Source organism: Phoxinus phoxinus, assembly GCF_949152265.1.
Source record: "Phoxinus phoxinus genome assembly, chromosome: 24".
In the NCBI taxonomy this organism is placed as follows: Eukaryota; Metazoa; Chordata; class Actinopteri; order Cypriniformes; family Leuciscidae; genus Phoxinus; species Phoxinus phoxinus.
The window spans coordinates 11320062-11338972 of NC_136899.1; the positions used below are offsets into that span (position 1 = coordinate 11320062).

General features: G+C 35.7%; 2 protein-coding genes across 3 annotated transcripts; both read right to left on the reverse strand.

The window, feature by feature from the left end:
• Positions 1-648: 648 nt before the first annotated feature.
• hhatlb (hedgehog acyltransferase like, b) lies at positions 649-7482 on the reverse strand. Of its 2 annotated transcripts, none has more exons than XM_079602168.1 (12): positions 7281-7482; positions 6141-6261; positions 5145-5212; positions 4947-5060; positions 4636-4830; positions 3544-3753; positions 3291-3462; positions 3058-3202; positions 2911-2946; positions 2461-2662; positions 2101-2242; positions 649-2011 (listed from the first exon to the last, which is right to left on the reverse strand). In XM_079602168.1, exons 2-12 carry the CDS (start codon positions 6244-6246, stop codon positions 1773-1775), a joined length of 1629 nt encoding a protein of 542 aa, XP_079458294.1. In that variant the 5' UTR covers positions 6247-6261; positions 7281-7482; the 3' UTR covers positions 649-1772. The 2 variants fall into 2 exon arrangements, with proteins under 2 accessions (XP_079458294.1, XP_079458293.1); XM_079602167.1 differs by having other exon boundaries at positions 3544-3749; positions 4632-4830; positions 7281-7417.
• Positions 7483-8802: 1320 nt separating this feature from the next.
• Positions 8803-17600, reverse strand: gars1 (glycyl-tRNA synthetase 1). The gene is made up of 17 exons (XM_079601436.1): positions 17179-17600; positions 16633-16734; positions 13912-14014; positions 13643-13784; positions 13466-13554; positions 12758-12834; positions 12461-12606; positions 12221-12370; positions 11946-12108; positions 11701-11865; positions 11515-11622; positions 11242-11387; positions 9993-10078; positions 9803-9912; positions 9626-9719; positions 9341-9531; positions 8803-9247 (listed from the first exon to the last, which is right to left on the reverse strand). Exons 1-17 carry the CDS (start codon positions 17434-17436, stop codon positions 9122-9124), a joined length of 2256 nt encoding a protein of 751 aa, XP_079457562.1. The 5' UTR covers positions 17437-17600; the 3' UTR covers positions 8803-9121.
• Positions 17601-18911: the final 1311 nt, after the last annotated feature.

The following is an 18911-nucleotide window of genomic DNA, read 5'->3' on the forward strand; positions in this document are numbered from 1 at the left end:
AACTATGAGTGAAACACTTCATCATTGTGTATCAGACATTGTCACTTTGTGGAATAAAGGTAAACTGCACTTATTCAGTCATCAAAGATTCAATTATTGTTGTGCAGAAAAAATATACTTACACTGTTACACAGGTCGGGTCGTTAGCGACCCTATACAATTTTTTCAAAAAATGAATGGGAAAACAGGCATTATTTTATCTTTTATTTTATTTTTATATATATATATATTGTTTATAATGAATTGATTGAGAAATACTAAAAAAGTTGATGTCTAAAAAGTAACACAAAAATAATTGTATTTATAAAGAGTCACTGATGAGAATATCAATAGGTCATCACACGTGGTCATCATTGGTTACCTCAACGGTTGAACAAATAGAGCTTATGCCAGTTAATATAAATATCCTAGAGTGAAAAGGGTTTCATGACATCAAAGATCTTGAATGTTCTCAATGGCATTCATGCTTTTGTGAAGAGTCACAGTTTAATTTAAGCAGCCATGTCCTCTGTGATCTCTGAGAGACTGTGATCGATCTCTGTCAATAGGAACTTTACCATTTCCTTTTACAGTAATTTGAAACATTAATGGAAGTTCCAAGAAAGTTTAGAAAAGAACTAGCAAGCTGACAAAGAGACATACACATGGTCATTAATGAAGATTATTTTAATATATATTACAACTTCTTAAAATAATATTTGTGATCTTCAGTCCATTATTTTAATTTGAAGGGTTAGTTCACTCAAAAATGAAAATTCTGTCATCAATTACTCACACTTATGTCATTCCAAACCCGTAAGACTTTCGTTCATCTTCAGAACACAAATGAAGATCTTTTTGAGGAAATCTGAGAGATTTCTGTCAGTCCGTTGACAGTCTGCAACTACCACATTCAAGCCCCAGAAAGTAAAGACTCATTAGAGAATCATTAAAGAATCATCTAAGTAATCCATGTGACTTCAGAGGTTTAACCTCAGTTTTATGAAGTGACGCAAGTTCTTTGTTTGCACAAAAAAACACAATTTACCTGTTTTTTTTTTTACAAAGTAACTCAGTTCACACAACGTCTCCTCTTACGTCAACACAGTACGCATGTGTCGTGGTGCTCTCGTGAATGCACATTGGAGATTCATATTTTGTAAATAAAGTGGCAAATTATGTTATTTTTTGCAAACAAAGCAATAATGTCGCTTCATGAAATTGAGGTAAAACCACTGGATTCACATGGATTACTTTTATGATGTCTTTACCACACTACCTTTCTGGGGCTTGAAAGTGGTAGTTGCATAGGCTATCAATGGAGGAACAGACAGCTCTCAGATTTCATTAATAAGTGTTTTCCGAAGATGAATAAAAATCTTACTGGTTTGGAACGACATGAGGGGGGAGTCATTTTTAGGTGAACTAACCCTTTAAGCACATATTTTCAACCTCAGGCAGTAATAACTTCTTGTATGAACACTGGGTATGTGTATTTCATTTAAATTAAAACTTGGTTATAAAATTAGTAGTAATACAACCCATCCTCTATGTTTTTAACTACAAAGCACTTATTTGAAGATCCCATTACATATGTAAAACTGTGACTAATTTAAAGAGTCTGTAATGTTGAGAAATTCTGTAAAAATGTAAATAGTGGTTTCGATTGCAGCATCTTACCTTACAGTCCTGTTATTAAACATTCTTTCTCCCTATTTCTAGACTATGGTTGACACAAAATGTGTAAGAAAACCATTCATGTTTTTTAAGAATGTAACCATCATGTGTGATCTCTACTCTGCCTTTTGCTTGTTTGGGTCCACAGGCTGGCTGGCGGCAGCGTCCATCTGGGTGGTGCTGGGGTCTGTGGAAGTGGGTGCAGGAACAGGGGCTGGAGGGGGGATGGGGATCGGGATCGGGATTGGGATTGGGTCTGGATCGTCAATCAAAGCCTGTCTTCTTTCCTTTTCCTTGATCAGCTGAATCAAGCAGTAGGTGACGAACATCACAGTGATGGTGGTGAAGGGGAAACCTGACAAACAAAATACAGTTCGATAAACATAAAACCTTTTGGTTTTTTAAATGCATTTAAATTGCTCAAGTACCACCTCAGTACTTTACCTTTAAGTAACAATCTATTTGCAACCAGTTTGGCAAATTCAAGACTGTTCAGGACCAGGACATTGTAAAGGACAATTGTCCAGAAGTTGAAGGTATTAAACACAGCCCTGATCCTGCGTGACATGGAATCTGATATCGCCATCTGTTGTTGGAAGGAAACATTTGTAGATTTATTTATAATACCAGTAATTTAACATTTAACCACCAGACGGAGCACTAGAGGACATTTTTAGCACAAACAATTTAACATTTAACCTCTAGAGGGAGCCATGAAGCACTAGAATTATCATTAGCACTTTGAATTGAGTACCTGACTACAACATCTAGGAAATTATTACTGGTCATGTTTCTTTAACTTACCTCAATTGAAATAAAAGGTTCCATGGAGAAGAGTTTTGCGGTCCACAATTCAAAATTAAGGCCAAAGCAGTTTAAGAAAGACCAGATGAAAACCACCCAGCTTGGTCCCAGCCAGAGGGCCGTGATGCCAAACGTGCACAGAGAGGCTATCAGCTCATCCAAAACGTTCTCATGTTTTCCGCCTAGATAGTTATAAACATACCTGTGGAGATGACAGCATTCTTTGTTAAAATACTGATGCTTGAAAGATTTGTGTTGCTTAAAGGGATAGTTCACCCAAAAATGAAAATTCTGTCATCATTTACTCTCAAGTTGTTCCAAACCTGTATGAGTTTCTTCTGTTGAACAGGTTTGGAACAACTTTAGGGTGAGTAAACGATGAAAGAATGTTCATTTTCGGGTGAACTTTCCCCTTTAAAAGTCTGATAGATGTAACAATGTCAATCATACTTGCATAGAAATTCGTTTATGCCTCGATCAAAGTGCCTGTAAAAAAATTGAATGTTAGAATGATAAATATAGTTTTGTTTGACTATATCAAAATCAAGTTATGAAAAATAAAATAAAAAAGACAACAAATTAAAAGGGCTCACTCACGCCTCAGAGAAAACATAAAGCATTGTAATGCATTTCGGGGGTTTGGGAGGGTCCAGGTGATCCAGTCTTGATACTGTGTTTATCACTCCAAACATCACTGCCGCTTTCACCCAATCATACACCAGATTTACGTAGGCCAATCCAACTGGATAGTGTAAGGAGAGAAAGGCTAAGGTGGTCTTTTGGACATATACGTGAGCAAAGTAAGTGAATCCTAACACACACATGCTTACCGAGGGCCCAGTCAGAGATGTGTTTAAGGAGCTTCATGTCACTAGGAATGGTCAGAATGTACATGAAGTGAAAGAGGACTGCCACTATCATAATAACCCCCAGGTGCAGCAGGGCCTGGATGGAAATGTTCCACATCTCCCCGTCCTTCCTCGTCAGGTCAGGGTTATTGGCCTGGTGGGGTGTCAAAGGGCAACGCTATTCAGTTGGAAAATAATTAAACCATCATTTCATTCTGTAAATTTAGTTGCAGACCTGAATGTAGAACTTGTCGAATGTCATGATGGGTCCGAAGTAAAAGAAGGGGAGGTAAAAGTTGTACTTGAGAAGCTCCAGGATGCTGTAGTTTCCATCTTTTCTCTCACAGTTCTCAAGAGCAAAACTCATACAGCGCATGACGGTGAAACCACAGCCGCCGTAGAACAGAAGAGGACGGAGATCAAAATTGCCAGTCACAAAACCTGCCTGAAAGATGATCTCAAATCAACACAATCATATTCACAAATAATAATAATTATATGTGTTGTTCATTGTATTTTATTTGTTTCTTTTATTTTATTAATGAATAATAATGATTCTTTTTATTAAAATAAAAAACAATGATTATCATTGTTGTCATCATCATCCTTTATAAACATTTAGATTTAATTTATTTTCATTAAAAAAAAATAATAATAATAGTAATAATAAGTGTACACTAATAATGGTATTTATTGTTTATTCTATTCTAATAATTAAAAATGTATTTATTTATTTATATAATTTAAGTTTATAACATTTATAAAAAAGATTTTTACTAATACTACTAATAGTAATAATAATACACAAAAGTAATAATAACTAATGTTATTTATTTTTAGTTTATTTGCTTTTTTTAAAATAAAATGTATAATTGTTTATTATATTTGCTTATTTTTAATAATAAAATATATCATTAAATATTTATAGCATTTATATTTAATTTCTTTTCAGTTTAATATTAGTACTAAACAATAGAAATAAAAATTAGTGAAGATAATTATATTTATTATTTTATTTTTTTAAATAAGACTTATAATTACATTCATAAAATGTATAAACATTTAGATTTTTTTTTTCATTTTAATGATAATAATATACCATATTAATAATTATGAATTATTATAATAATATGTATTGTTTATTTTAAAAATACAATTTAATAAAAAAAAAATATTTATACCATAAACATTTAGATTTCATTTCTTTCCATTTAAAAAATAATACCAATAATACCAAATGGTGATGACCATTATATATATATTATAGCTTTACTGTAGCACTATTTACATTTTTATATTTGATATTTTTACAGTGTCAGTGACATGCCTGCCAGGAAATGAAGGGCTCCATTTTGAAAGTAGCCAATGTCGTGAGTCCAGCAACGAAGCAGAGCCACCTGAGCTTGACCAGAGAGATGCTATAGAGCAGCACACAGTGAGACAGGATGAGCATGACGTAAGCCCAGCCCATACTGCTGAAAACTGCCAGCATACCGTACACCATGAACACCAGAGATCTGTACTGTGGGATGGGGGGAAAAGGGAGAGAATGAGCCTCTCAGGTCGGCCGTATGGAATGATACATTTAGTCAATAGTGTCACATGTAACACAGATGTGTCTGGACTTTCAAGAGCCACCTGCGGAGCCAGCAAGGAGCAGATCTTGGCGAAGATCACATGACCTGAGAGTGCAAAGATGATATGCACTCTGAACGTGGAGAACCACATCATCCACTCGACGTCAGCTGTATCCTGCAGAGCGACACTGACAGATCAGAGTCCACATTCACAATTTTAATTTAGAACCAGTATGAAATTATACATACAAAATCTCACCATTTTTCTGCCAGAGTAGTACCATCCTGGCTGAACACTGGTCTTGAAGGTTTTTTTGTTGGAATTTGCTGAATAAAAAAATTATAAAGTCAGGTAATGCTCTCATTAATAGATGTAAATGCATGGATGCAAAAAAAAAAAAAGCTTATTCATTGATATTATTACTATAGCGCTGTCAAATCGATTAATCGTGATGAATCGCATCAAACATAAAAGTTTGTCTGCTTGTGTGTATATCTATATTTATCATCTTTTTATGTATAGATGCGATTAATCGATTTGACAGCACTAATTATTATATTAAATGCAAATTTTGTGGTTTCTGGCATAAACCCACAATAATACCTTTCAGTCATTTAATTCTGCAAAAACATGGATTTATAGATGTGTATATTATATGAATGCAAAAATCTGCATATTCAATTATGTTATTACTGCATATTGAATGCAAATGCATATTTTGTCATAAACCCACAATAGTACCTTTCTCTTTCTCTTCTCTTTCTCTGTCCAGTCTCTTGGTATATTAATACTGACATATGATCCCTGCTGCGTACTTTGCATAGCTTTCTGAGGCAAGCGAATAGCTGTGCTGTCTTTTTCCTCATACAGTAAACCACTGTAAAAAGTGATCAGTTGACTGAGGAAACCTGTTGCTTTAAAGTGATTAAGTAAATAAACTTTGATTTAATTAAGTTAAGTGTTTGTCAAGTAATTAAAAAAATTAAGTTAAGTGAACTTGACAATTCCACATAACTTATTGTTTTTCAATTATGCATGACATTTATAATTAAGGCAACTGGTTTCCTCACTTTTTTAAGTTGTCATCTGATCACTTTTTTTTTACAGTGCGGTTGTATGTGCCTTAGAAAAGGAGCTCAGGTGGATGTTACAGTAAAAATGGTAAAAAGCCTCACAGAAACCACTTCAGAAACTTTATTCTTACACTGACATCATTTAAAGGTCCCATCAGAACATGTGTTCATGTATACTTACAGCTGGACACGTCAGCTATCCATCTGGCAGCCCAGAGCATTGCCATACACAGCACCACATTATACAAGTAGAGCTCGTACCTCGGAAGAGCTGCTTTGACCCCCATTGTACACAGGACAACCTAGAGAGTTTGGAAAGGTGCAGTTTGAATGAAGAAATCTGGTGTCGAATTTGCCCATAAAAATATTTCCCAACCAAGACAGCCAATGAGTGCTTGATATCCCACTGAAAAAAAAATCTTGGTAATTGGTAATCTACTATGGGATGAAAGAAATATTGCAGTGTTACTGTAGCTCAACTTGTAGAACATGGCGTTAGCAATAGCAAGGTCATAGGTTCACTTCCCAGGGAGCACATGAAGTGATGTATATGCTGTGAATGTTTGTAAATGGATAAAAGTCTGTTAAACTGCATAAATATAAATTGCATCAGTCCACTTTAGACATTCTACTAACTATAAGCAATTTGGCAACTTCTATGCATCAATTTACTCTCATTATTTAGGCTGTTAGTTTAGGATTAAGGTTAGGGTTAGTTGACATGTGCAAGCAAAGTCACTTATAGTCAGTAGAATGTCTGTTGGGGTTCATCACAATAAAGTGTTTGCAGATATTAAGCAGACAGTCTACTAATACTCTAATGACTGCTAGTTGACATGTAGTTGCAAAGTTACTTATAGTTAGAACAATGTCGTGAGTGGACTATCGAAGTGTTACCGGATTATACATTAATCTCTGAACACTTTCTCACAAAAATAAATGAATAAAACCAAAGAGAATTTGATCTTTCTGGGCAGGGCAGAAGTTTCCAATGATTTGAATTGTGTGAGCAGGAAGCATCTACACTATGTGAGCGCATGCTATTTTTAGCTAGACTATTTTCTGCTCTCATTGTATTGACTGAAGCATCACTTATACATTTCAGCCAAATCCTTTCTTTTCTAACCAGCAGATTATCCTTTTGTCTATGCATCTTCTAATAATTTAAAGGTATGAACTCAAATAACAAGGTCTGCTTTGTTGTGATGTTTGTTATTGTGAGATTTCGACTGAAGAACCATGCTAGTAAATTAGCAGATTATTACTTGGTTAAATGTTAGCGGGGTCATGCGCTGCGTGGAGGTGCACCTATTGTACTAACCTTGAGCACAGCAATGCCACCGTAACCCAAAGGGCCTTTGAAATACTGAAAAATCCACTTGAACTTAAAATAATCACAAAAATGTATAGAAAAGCTCAGCAAAATAATAGTCTAATGCATCCTCTAGGTTTCTACAAGCTGTCAGTTGGGAGCACACACTGCCTGTTGGGCAGTTGCGGACAGTTAAAGGTGAACAGAAGATGTATTTATATTCATCTGAAGCTGCCTGGGGGGCGGACCCATTGTGCCATGTTGTATCAATAGAAACAGGCTTGGACCTCCATTGCTTGCATACTGAATGACCTACATACTGTAAGAAATAGAAGATGGGTTAGAAAAAGTATGTAACATAAATATATACACACAATTATAAAAGGAAACATATGCTATGAAACATTTATATAAATATACAATAAATATATGAAACATAAAACTTTACCTGAGAAGCATGGGTGTGGAATATCAAGTTCTGCTTTTGTTAAGACTGAAATCACTGGTTTTCCACAGGTCAAGGGTCAAGAGAAGACATGTTAGGTAATGGTAGTCCATTCTGCCGAAAGTAAACTCTGATAAGACACGGTAGATGATATAAGCTACTGTATATAAAGGTCTTGGACAAATCTTTTACACTGCCTACCACGTGTGCATGTCCGAATCAAGCACAGAATCTACCTATCAGCACATTATTAAAGAGCTCTTTGCTTATACATAGCACTGTTACAGTGCCTCAATGTAACTGAAATGTATTTTAGGCTATTACTTGTTTAGCAGCCTTTAAGAAAAGCCAGGAGCCCTGGGATACATTCACACACTTCCACACCTGTTTCTGTCAGGGTCAAGGCTGTTTTTGGATGATCATATTCGGTTGACAATTTGGGCTGGGGCACCTATCTATCTTCAAACCTAAATAAATATCATTCAAAAATAAAACATGTTCATCTTAAATCTTAGTTACCTAGTTCTAAATTAAGCCATTGTCTAAAATAAAAGTAAAGTTGTACAATCAACTTGTATATTTAAATAATTTAAACTTAAATCGCATTGAACTAAAAAAACCAGTTGAATCTTGTACAACAAAATTGCTTAACTTGTATGTAAAAAATATATAACATTTAAGTAAAACAATGTAAAAACATGTTGTCATAACTAGTGGTTTTCAACCCACTAGGGAGCCTCAAGATGAATAAAAAGTAAAAGTACTTAAATTAATCATTTTTATCATTAATCAAGTTTATTCAAATGGTCTAAATTACAAAAAAAAAAAATCAAGAACGGAATTGTATTTATATTATAATAAAGTCACATATCAATACTCCCAGTTTCCGCTTTAAAAAATAATTTTAAATACCAGCCTATGTATAAGGGAGCCTTGTGTTGAACAATGAGCAGACTTTAAGTCAAAAAGACTTTAGCCATATAAAATCAACTATCTAGCAGCTGTTATGCCCCCATGTGGCCGACGAATTCAGGGAATTTCGCTGAACACACACTTGATCAAACAAAAATTGACCAAACACACTCTTATAGGTCCAGAAAGTGCTGGTTTGATTTATTTGACCATATGCAAGATTCATGTCTTCATTTATCAACCCATAAACAGGAATGGTGAAATCCTTTTACTAGTACAGTAACCTAGTTACGGTCATCCTTAGGTCCTTACAGAGTTTCCTTGAGTTTTAAAGGAGTTCTTGATTACAGTGGTTCCAGTTGTGTGGAACATCTGGTGCACATTGATTGGTTGTACGTTATAATTGCCATAAATTTGATCCTATGAATGCAGATGTAAAAATGTCTGTGACTGCCTCCAGTGAAAAGGCAGATGAGATAGACAAATAGAAAGCCTACTCCTCCACCGTTTCCTTTTTGCTGGTCTCCTGGCCTTCAAAGATCGGGTACTTGCTTTCCACCTCTGCCCATGTGACGGCACCATTGGCCAGGTCACGAATAATTTCGGGCAACTCCGTAACCTGTAAATAAACAGGTTGTACATGTCAGCAAAATAGTCAACACAAACGCTCACTTAAATGAAATGAAGACACAAATATGACCAACTGCTTTACCTCAGCCCTGATCTGCCTCATGGAGTCACGGTCTCTCAGAGTGGCCGTGTGGGGCGTCTTATTAACAGTGTCAAAATCGATGGTGATACCGAATGCAACACCGATCTCGTCCGTTCTGGCATAGCGCCTACCAATAGATCCTGAGGAATCATCCACCTTGTGGGACACACCATTCCTGGTCAGGGCTTCAGCTGTAGAGCAAAGCAAATCATTAATAATAACACAAATATGATTTTGATTTTGTTGATGGATTTTTATAAATTAAGTAAAGATGTTATCACTCACATAATTCTCGAACAAACGGCACAAATTCCTGATTTTGGCTCAATGGAAGGACGGAGCATTTGTATGGTGCAACAGTTGCAGGAAAGCTGAAATACTGAGCAGAGAAAGCAGCAAAGTTCATAAAAAAAAGCAAGACAAACATATTAATAACAGAAAATTACAGCATAATGCGTTTACCGTTCTCTGTTCGTCTCCCTCTCTGATACGGAATGTGTGCTCAAAGATGGAGTACATGATTCTGCCGATGCCGAAGGAGGGTTCGATCACGTTAGGAACAACCTCCTCAACTGTGGATAAATTAAAGTTTATTTATGTCTTTTACATGTTCTTTTTATGCTGATGTAAAAGGTTAGTTTCTGCCTCTTACCATGCAGGGTCTTCTGGAACCTCTTGACATTAACCATGTCCTTGGTGAGTTTGAAAGTCTTGCCCTCAGTCTCAATGGTGAACTCACTGCAGTGACAAAGGAAACCAATCAATGAACAGAATCATATTAGTGGGCACTATTTTTGGAAAACTTAATGGGCAAAGGTTTGCCTATTGAAAAAGGAAGCTGGGATGGGGGATGTATGCTCCTTTTTTTAAATAGTCAATAAGAATTTGACTGCATGTAATTCAAAACAGTACCAATTTCAAATAAAAATATACATTATATTATAATATTGGACAGGTGAAAACTGTTAATAATATTTGGATATTTTGTTTTGACTTTAGGACTAAGACAAATAAAAGCCAATGATTTATGATTATTTATTTATTTTTGACTAACAATTAATGCATTACCGTTCAAAAGTTTGGGGTAAAGTAAGATTTAAGGAATTAATACTGTTATTCTGCAAGGATGCATTAAATTGATGTGAAGTGAAGAAATCTTTTATAACATTGTAAATGTCTATTTTAAATATATATATTTTTTTACTTTCTATTCATGAAAGAATCCTAAAACATTTATCATGGCTTCTAGCAAAAATATTAAGCAGCACAACTGTTTTCAACCGTGATAAAAATAAAAATGTATTGAGCACCAAATCAGCATATTAGAACAATTTCTAAAGAATCATGTAACACTGAAGACTGGAGTAATGATGCTGTACAAACATGTTTGCCATTGCAAATAAATTACATTTTAAAATATATTCAATTAGAAAAGTTTTTTTTAATAGTAATATTTCACAATTTTACAACTATAACTGTCATTTTGATGATAAAAAAACTGCCTTAATATTGTGAATTTTAATATTTAGCGGTCATTGACGTAACACTTTTTATTAAGGTGACGTTACTACATGTACAGTACTTACTGTAGTAAACAACAGTAAATTATGTATAATTACAATTAACTAACCCTAACCATAACTCTATAGTAAATACATGTAGTTAATTAATATCATTAAGCACTTATTTAAGTACCGGTAAGTACATATTACAATGTAATTATACATTTAAGTACTGAGTAATATTAAGTGACTACATGTTCTAACTTAGTTGCTTGTAATTCTGCATTATTTATAGTTATCACTACAGTAACTACATGTAACAATGACACTGTAAAATGAAGTGTTACCAAATAAAGTGTATCCAAAATGTTGAATACTCTTAATATCGATGATGCTCACCCATTCTCGTTGAGGAGTTTCTCCTGCTCTGTGATATAGCATTCATCACAGATGGCCAGGTACTCCATGGCAAACTTGGCATCCTTCTTATATGCTTTGCCGATGGCTCCTTTGTTTGGCTCGAACTGCACAACATTTACAACTTTGTGTGGAGCAGTTAAGGAAGGTGAGTGAAGACAAACAGAACTAACATTCTGGGCTGAGACATTCAGATCCCAATCAAATGCTTTGACAATTGTAATTAGTAATGTAATGCAGGAAGTTGAAGGATATGGGTTCCTTCAAGGGTTTCTCAGCAACCAGAGGGACTTTGGTGGCCCGTGCGTGGCACAGAAGATCATAACACGAGCGATCAGCACACCCCACAATCTCAATCCACCCCTGAAAAACAGCATGTGCAAACACAAATAAACAGCTATTCTATTGCACAGAAGATCCTCGAGCAAACACTGAACATACATAGGAGGTTTTGGTCTCAGCGTCCCAGCAGTCACAGGCATAGTGGGCCATCTCATTGTCCATATGCTGACGGAAACGAAGCTTGTCTTTCGCCACACCCACTTTGACCAGATAAAGGAAGATCCTTCCAATGAAGTAGCCCAAGACAGAGTTGTTGATGATGCCCTACACACAGTACGAAAGTTTGTTAGAACAACCGAACTGTTCATTCTAATCAATGCATCATAAATGAGATCTGGACTAACCTGCTCCACTGCATCACCCAGCCTCATTATATGGGCAGATTGCCCACTAGTCTGTGCTTTGGAGGAGTAAAGCATGATCTGCAGATCAGCAACATTTGAGAACTTGGAATGAACCTTCTCAGTCGGGTCTACAAAGTGCTCAATCTCAGCCATCGTAAACTCTCTATGGAGAGAAATATCACTTCAGTACATTTGAAATCCCCAATGGAAACACTTCTGCGTGACAGTAAAACAACCAAAGCGAGTTACGTTCAAAAGGAAATCATAATCCGCACCTGACGCGTATCAAGCCGGAGCGAGGAGAGATCTCATTCCTGAAGGAGTTTCCGATCTGGGCGGCGGCGAATGGCAGCTTCCCCTGGTTGAACTCCAAAAGACGTTTGAAGTTGAGGAAGATTCCCTGAGCGGTTTCTGGCCTTAAATAGCTAAGGAAATAATGTAGCCCCAAGAGTAATGAATCAGTCTTCATACTTTGGATATTTTAAAATGATAGCATGTAGTGGTGTCCAACATACCCTTGCATGTTGCCCCCAGGCCCAATGGAGGTCTGGAACATCAGGTTGAATGAGATGGGAGGTGTGAGATCATTTCCTGTGATGGGAGACTTGACATTGTATTGCACAAACAAATCTGCCAACTCCTGCTGAGTGTAGTTATCCATCTGAAAAAAATAAATAATAATAAACAGAATTAATCAATAAATCAAATAAACAAATGATTACCCCCCAAAAAATTATTGTGGATTCTGTGTGGACTTCCCTATTCATATAGAATTTGAACGATTATTAAAACATTGCCCAAGTGAGACATACCTGAGTGATGACACTCTCCATCTCAGCTTTCTTATCTGCCGAACATTTTTTGTCACTCATTAATTTCTGTAGATGAGCTAAAAAGCAAAAGACAAGGCATGCATTATTATTATTAGTAGTAGCATTTATTTGATTTCACCACAGAATATATTACTGCTACTATTACTGTATATTCCCTGTATTAAAATTAAATATATTAAGATAAAACCCTAAACATCTTTCACATTTTTGAAATAGAAATTTCCTATTGAAACCATTTAAAGTGAATTGGCTTAAATCATCCTGAAACATTATACTTGCTAATAAGTTACAGGGTAGGGGCATTTTCATTATAGAGCTTTTTATTTAAAAACAAAAACAAAAAAGCATATGCCTGTGAGTGCAAGAAAAGTCATCAATATTTTCATAAAATCTATCAAGTTAACTTTGACAACTTTAAGGAGTCCAGATTTAGGTGGCACAGTTTGTCAAAGAGTATAAAGTACTTATTCATGTCAGTCGGTTGGTGGTCTACAGATTATGGAGTCGGACTGTTTCCCGTACTGGCCTTTGTGATTCTTACAAATCCTATTATTTTCTTTTACCCCTGAACATCTACAGCATCCATGGATGAGTCAGATCAGTGGACAACAGAGCTGACCTGAGCCGGATTGTCTTATAGAGCTCAACACAGACGAGCGGTTGTTAATATAAGAAACAATAACAAACCTTTAAGGAGGTGGTCGGCACGGAAACACTCTCCGTTCTTGACATCCTTGACCATGTAGTCGGCAAATTTATCCACATGTCCTGATGTCCTGAAACACGACAAAAGCACTGAATAAGAGTTCCAGAGATGATGGCATGACAACAGATTGAATGAATAGATTAAAGCTGAACGCTTACTTGAGGACGGGTTCTGGTGTAAGCATGGTGCAGTCGATCTCCAGAATCTGCTCCTCCTGGATGAAGTGTTGCCTCCAGACCTGGAGGATATTGTTCTTCAGAGCACATCCGACGGGCCCAAAGTCATACAGCCCACTCACACCTTTCTCACACACAAAAACAAACTATTAATTGACGATAACAAGCCAATCTAGGTTATTTTTTACTAGTAATGAAGCTATTAAAATACTTATATATGGAGGAATATTGTAAACACTGAAAATACTCACCGCCATAGATAGCAAATGCCTGATCGTAAAAGAAACGTCTTTTTAGAGTGTCTTCCATCTTGGTTCGATCCACAATGTCATCTTTGGGCTGTAAGGAAAGCTCCTGTAAAATGGAAAAACGAGTCAAATGGGTTACAAATATTATATAAAGAATTTGGATAAGACATACAAAACCAAATGAACTCAAAGCAACTTATTCAAGCTAACAATCTTCTGATTATTAAAGATGAAGTGTGTAATGTGTTATTAAACAGAACTGCAAAAAAATAATGGTGGTTTTCAAACAGGTTTCCAGAACACTTTACCCACCTACCATTGGTCGGTCATACAGACAGTCCCGCCCCTAAACTCACACTATTGGTTGAACCAGTATAGCGGTTTTCAGACAGAAGAGTGCAACAGTCCGGTTCCGAAGGTAAAAATCCCAATTCACCTTTGGCTAAGCCCCGCCCCCCTTAGTTACTGTTGCTACCTCCGACAACTTCATCTGGGCTCTGGTTTGGTATCAACATGGCTTATGCTGTGACAGCTCTTCCTGCTGAAATTTTATCAAACTTTTATAAAGCAGCAAATAAAGTGTCCGATAGAAGTAGGCAAAAGTGTCTGCAGTGTGCGTTTGAAGGCTTTATTCAAGACATACGGTGAAACGCAAGCAACAACAAGGCATCCAAATAGAGGCAAAAGCATAATGGTCAGTCAAAAAATGAACCACCGCATATCCTAATCGAGACGGAGGCTGGGACTAACAATATCAGGAGAAACACTGTTCATGCAAAGCTGGGTAGGTCTCTATTCACTTCTATAATCGTTATTATTTACAAAGCAAACGGACTACGCGAGTATAAAGTTGTATTTATTAGCAGCGTGTGCTAGCGTATCAACAATTAGGGCAGAGAACCGAAATCATGACCTAAACCAGCATAAAACTGTCTAACTAGTATAACTTCACAGTAAGGTTAAAAGCTAAATGTATCTTAGAGCACAAAAGTGTGCTTGTTGATCCTTGAGGGGTTTCGCTGACTGAGAGGACGTCCACACAGTTTAATCCAAAGACGACACTTGTCAGTATTTAACTTCGGTTTTGGGAAGGGGAAAAAACGGACACCCCCCTCCAACCTCTCTGGGAAACGCGTATCTGTGTTACAAATGCCCCAAGCACAACGTTTAACCATATTTTTTATAAAACTACGACGTAATAGCCTGCCGAGACCAAAAATATGAGCCTCCTGCGTTGAAGTCAATGGAGCGCCGTGAAAAAGTGTCGGAGCCTCTGTGGGAGCTCGTTCTTGGCTGCGCTGTGATTGGTCAATCTACATTCTAGGGCGTGGCTTAGCCAAAGGCGAATTAAGTTCTCCATAGGGGAATTGATTTTACTATAACTTACTGTATAAACCCTTGTGAAACCCTATACAACTATTGTGAGCTACAAGGTTATTAATCAATAAATATATGCGTAATGTGTTTGTTGAAGCCATCTGTTCACTTTTCTTTTTTTATTGTTATCGTGTTTAACAGCGAAAGTCCTGCTGAAAAATCCACCATTCTGCTAAGAAATCTTCACCAATCAGAGAATCAAAAAAAGCACATTGCACCAAAAGTGCCTGCCCACTCCCATAAAGCACTGCAAATGAAGTACCGGTAATCAAATCTATATCTATATATAAATAATGGTTTTCTTTTTTAATATACTTTAAAATATAACTTATTTCTGTGATGCAAAGCTGAATTTTCAGCATCATTACTCCAGTCAAATTTCAAAAATAGAAATCTTTTTTAACAATATAAACCTTTACTATCACTTTTTATCAATGTAACACATCCTTGCTGAATAAAAGAAAAAAAAACTTTTGAACTGTAGTGTATATGGTTACAAAATATTTCTATTTTGAATAAATGCTTTTTTTTTCTTTTTATTCATCCTGAAAAAGTATCCCAGGTTATAAAAAAATATTAAGCAGCACAACTGTTTCCACCATTGATAATACATCTGCAATTACAATGATTTCTGAATGATCATGTGCCACAGAAGACTGGAGTAAAGATGCTGAAAATACAGCTTTGCCATCACAGGAATTAATACACATTTTAAAGAATATTAAAATATAAAACCATTATTTTAAATTGTAATAATATATACAATTTTTTTATATACAAAAAAGTATATTATTTTTTTATCAAATAAATGCAGGCTTGATGAGCAAGAAGAAGAGACTTCTTTCAAAAACATAAAAAACAAATAGTATCCAAAAATGTTTCCAAATTTGGTCATGTATGCCTTCAAGTATATATATAAAACAAAATATAAATAATATGAGAACCTTTGCACCTTTACTGTAAAAATGATAACATATGCAATGCCACCGAAAAACCAAAAGGACACATTTCAGAGAGATAAAATAAAAAATGAAAATGTATTTAATTTATTGCCCCCCACCCACACCCACACCCACACACCTCCTAGCTGCCTGGTTGGTTTGTGGCTCTTTAACGAATTTAAAAACAACTCTATACCAAAGGCTTTTTTTTTTAATTAATGGAAAGAAACACTCCTGGAACCAAGATCGCTGAAAAAATGTTCACGAACTGTTGCACTCTACAGTCTATTCATATTGAACTGGGATAAGAAAAAAAGATATTGAACCTAATAACTAAACACTTCATATTTTACAGCATCCCCACGTTACTTTAAGGAAACATGAAAGACAGAATAACATTTCTCACCTTGGCCTCAAGGATTCTCTTGCGAGCTTTCAGTTCTGCAACGGCCTTATTGACATCAACATCAGGAGCATTTTCTGCCTTCAAATTACGCACAAGATCACCCTATGAGGAAAAATAAATAGTTTAGTTTATTGCTATGATTACTACATATTAAAATACATAATGTATCCATCAAAATTTTCCTAGAAATATGATGAGTTTCGTTTTAACTGTCTGATTTTCCCCACCCTCAGTCTCCATTGGTCTCTGAATGTCAGGATTGCTCCTCAAACGTGGCACTGACAGACTGAATCATCCAACAGTATAAACCCGAAATAAAACCACCACACTGTAATACACTTCCTGAAATATCACTTTTGCAAAAATGCATTATGTAGGTTTCCATAATGATCAGCCATTTAACCATTTTGAATAATACAAAAGGGCCGCATTAAGTTACATTCCTAAATGATGTTTCCACCTCGAATAAAAAAGCAAATACGTGTTTAATGTTATGTGATATAGTAATGCAGCATATTACATATGCTTGTTATTGTCTTTCATTACCTGTTCCTTCACTGCCAGCCTCAAAGGAGCCAGAACCTCTTCAATACTGCCATCCATATTCTGTCCTCCCGTCATCTCCAGCCACGCGCTTCTCTTCTTCTTCTTACACAAACAGCCCGACAGCGAGAGTGCTCTGATCGGAGGGGAAGCACACAGGCGTATGGGACTGGATCGGACCCTCGGAACAGCGCGGACGGTAGCGATCTGTGTACCGGTCCTGAGGAGGAGTGCTGATGTTGCGCTACGCAAAGACAGCATGGACCGAGAGGAGGAGCAACCACACCGCGGAACTGAATGATGAAATCCTCAAAAATGAGTAAGTTGCGGCGGGGATTCAGTTCGACACTTTCGCCATTTTCTTGTTTTATATTACTGAGTTTTAATTGAAAAATGGCAGATTCGCCACAATATCGGATAAAAGTAATAATAAAAGAACGAAGTAAAAATAAATTAAATCCTGCTTTAAACAAATAAATGTTTACTAATACACTAAACATTATAATTAATAATACAAATAATTTTAAATAGGCTATTTTATTGACTTATTGAACTCATCACCTTGTGAAAAAAGAAAATATTAATAAACCATTAATTTCGTGGTTGTCATTGATTTTTGTTTTTAATATTTACAATTGAGATCGATAGATGAATGGACCATTGTTTGTTTTTTAAGGTTTATTTTCCACATTTATCTTTTACATGCACATGTTAGCCTATGCATTAACCGATTACTGCTTTAATGGCACGGGTTATTTATTAATTTATGGCAAGTCTAGATTAACCCTACCCTAACAACAACAATAATTCATCATTTCAACATCCACAGGCTACCTCAGGAGGACACTTTGGAGAATATTAGAGAAGACAATTTACTTATATGAATATGATGATATAATACAATTTACAGATATTGTATACAAATATTTCAGGGAAATATTTCAAGGGAATATAATATAATCTCCTCTGCAATTGTCTCCTTAAACAAACACTTGTTTTGCGATATTCTTCATTTGTAAGTAGCTCTAGTGAAAGCATCGGCAAAATCGGGCAACTTCAGTTCATCTCCTCCAATCAAACACTCAGCAAACAATGTACTATTCGGCCACAAGATGTCAGTATAAGCACACATTTAAACAGTGCCTCAATTGGAACAACTGTGTAATAACAATAGACAGTGAATCTATTTATTCTAAAGCCATTTGCCACAAAGTAAACACTACAATTACTATATTTTACATATAAACGTCACCCATTAGACTTCCATTATTAGCTAAAAGAATATTCTGTAGTATTTGAATGTTTTCTTTTGAGTTAGGCTAAATAGAACAACCATACATTCTGATTCGTTTTTTAAAAATCCAAATTAATTTAGCAACTCAACTGAACAACAAGCACTAAACGTGATATATCTTTTAATGGCCTGTTGACATTATTTATTTATAGTTAGGCTACGTTGTTTATAATATTTTGTTCATATTAAAAACGTAAAAGATACAGAAATGTGATAAAGGATAAATAGGCTGTAAAACTAGTTGAAGTGAAGGTTGCATCACACAGACTGCCTTATTAAACATTAAGATCAAACACCCACCTTCATAAAATATTCAGTACCCCTCCCACCTCTCGCCCTGTCATTAAAACATTTCTCAAATCACTGCAATTTCTCTTAGTATCTCACCGAAATAATTTCCCCTCTAAACCATAGATTTTTCTGCTTAATGTAGCCTAGCTAT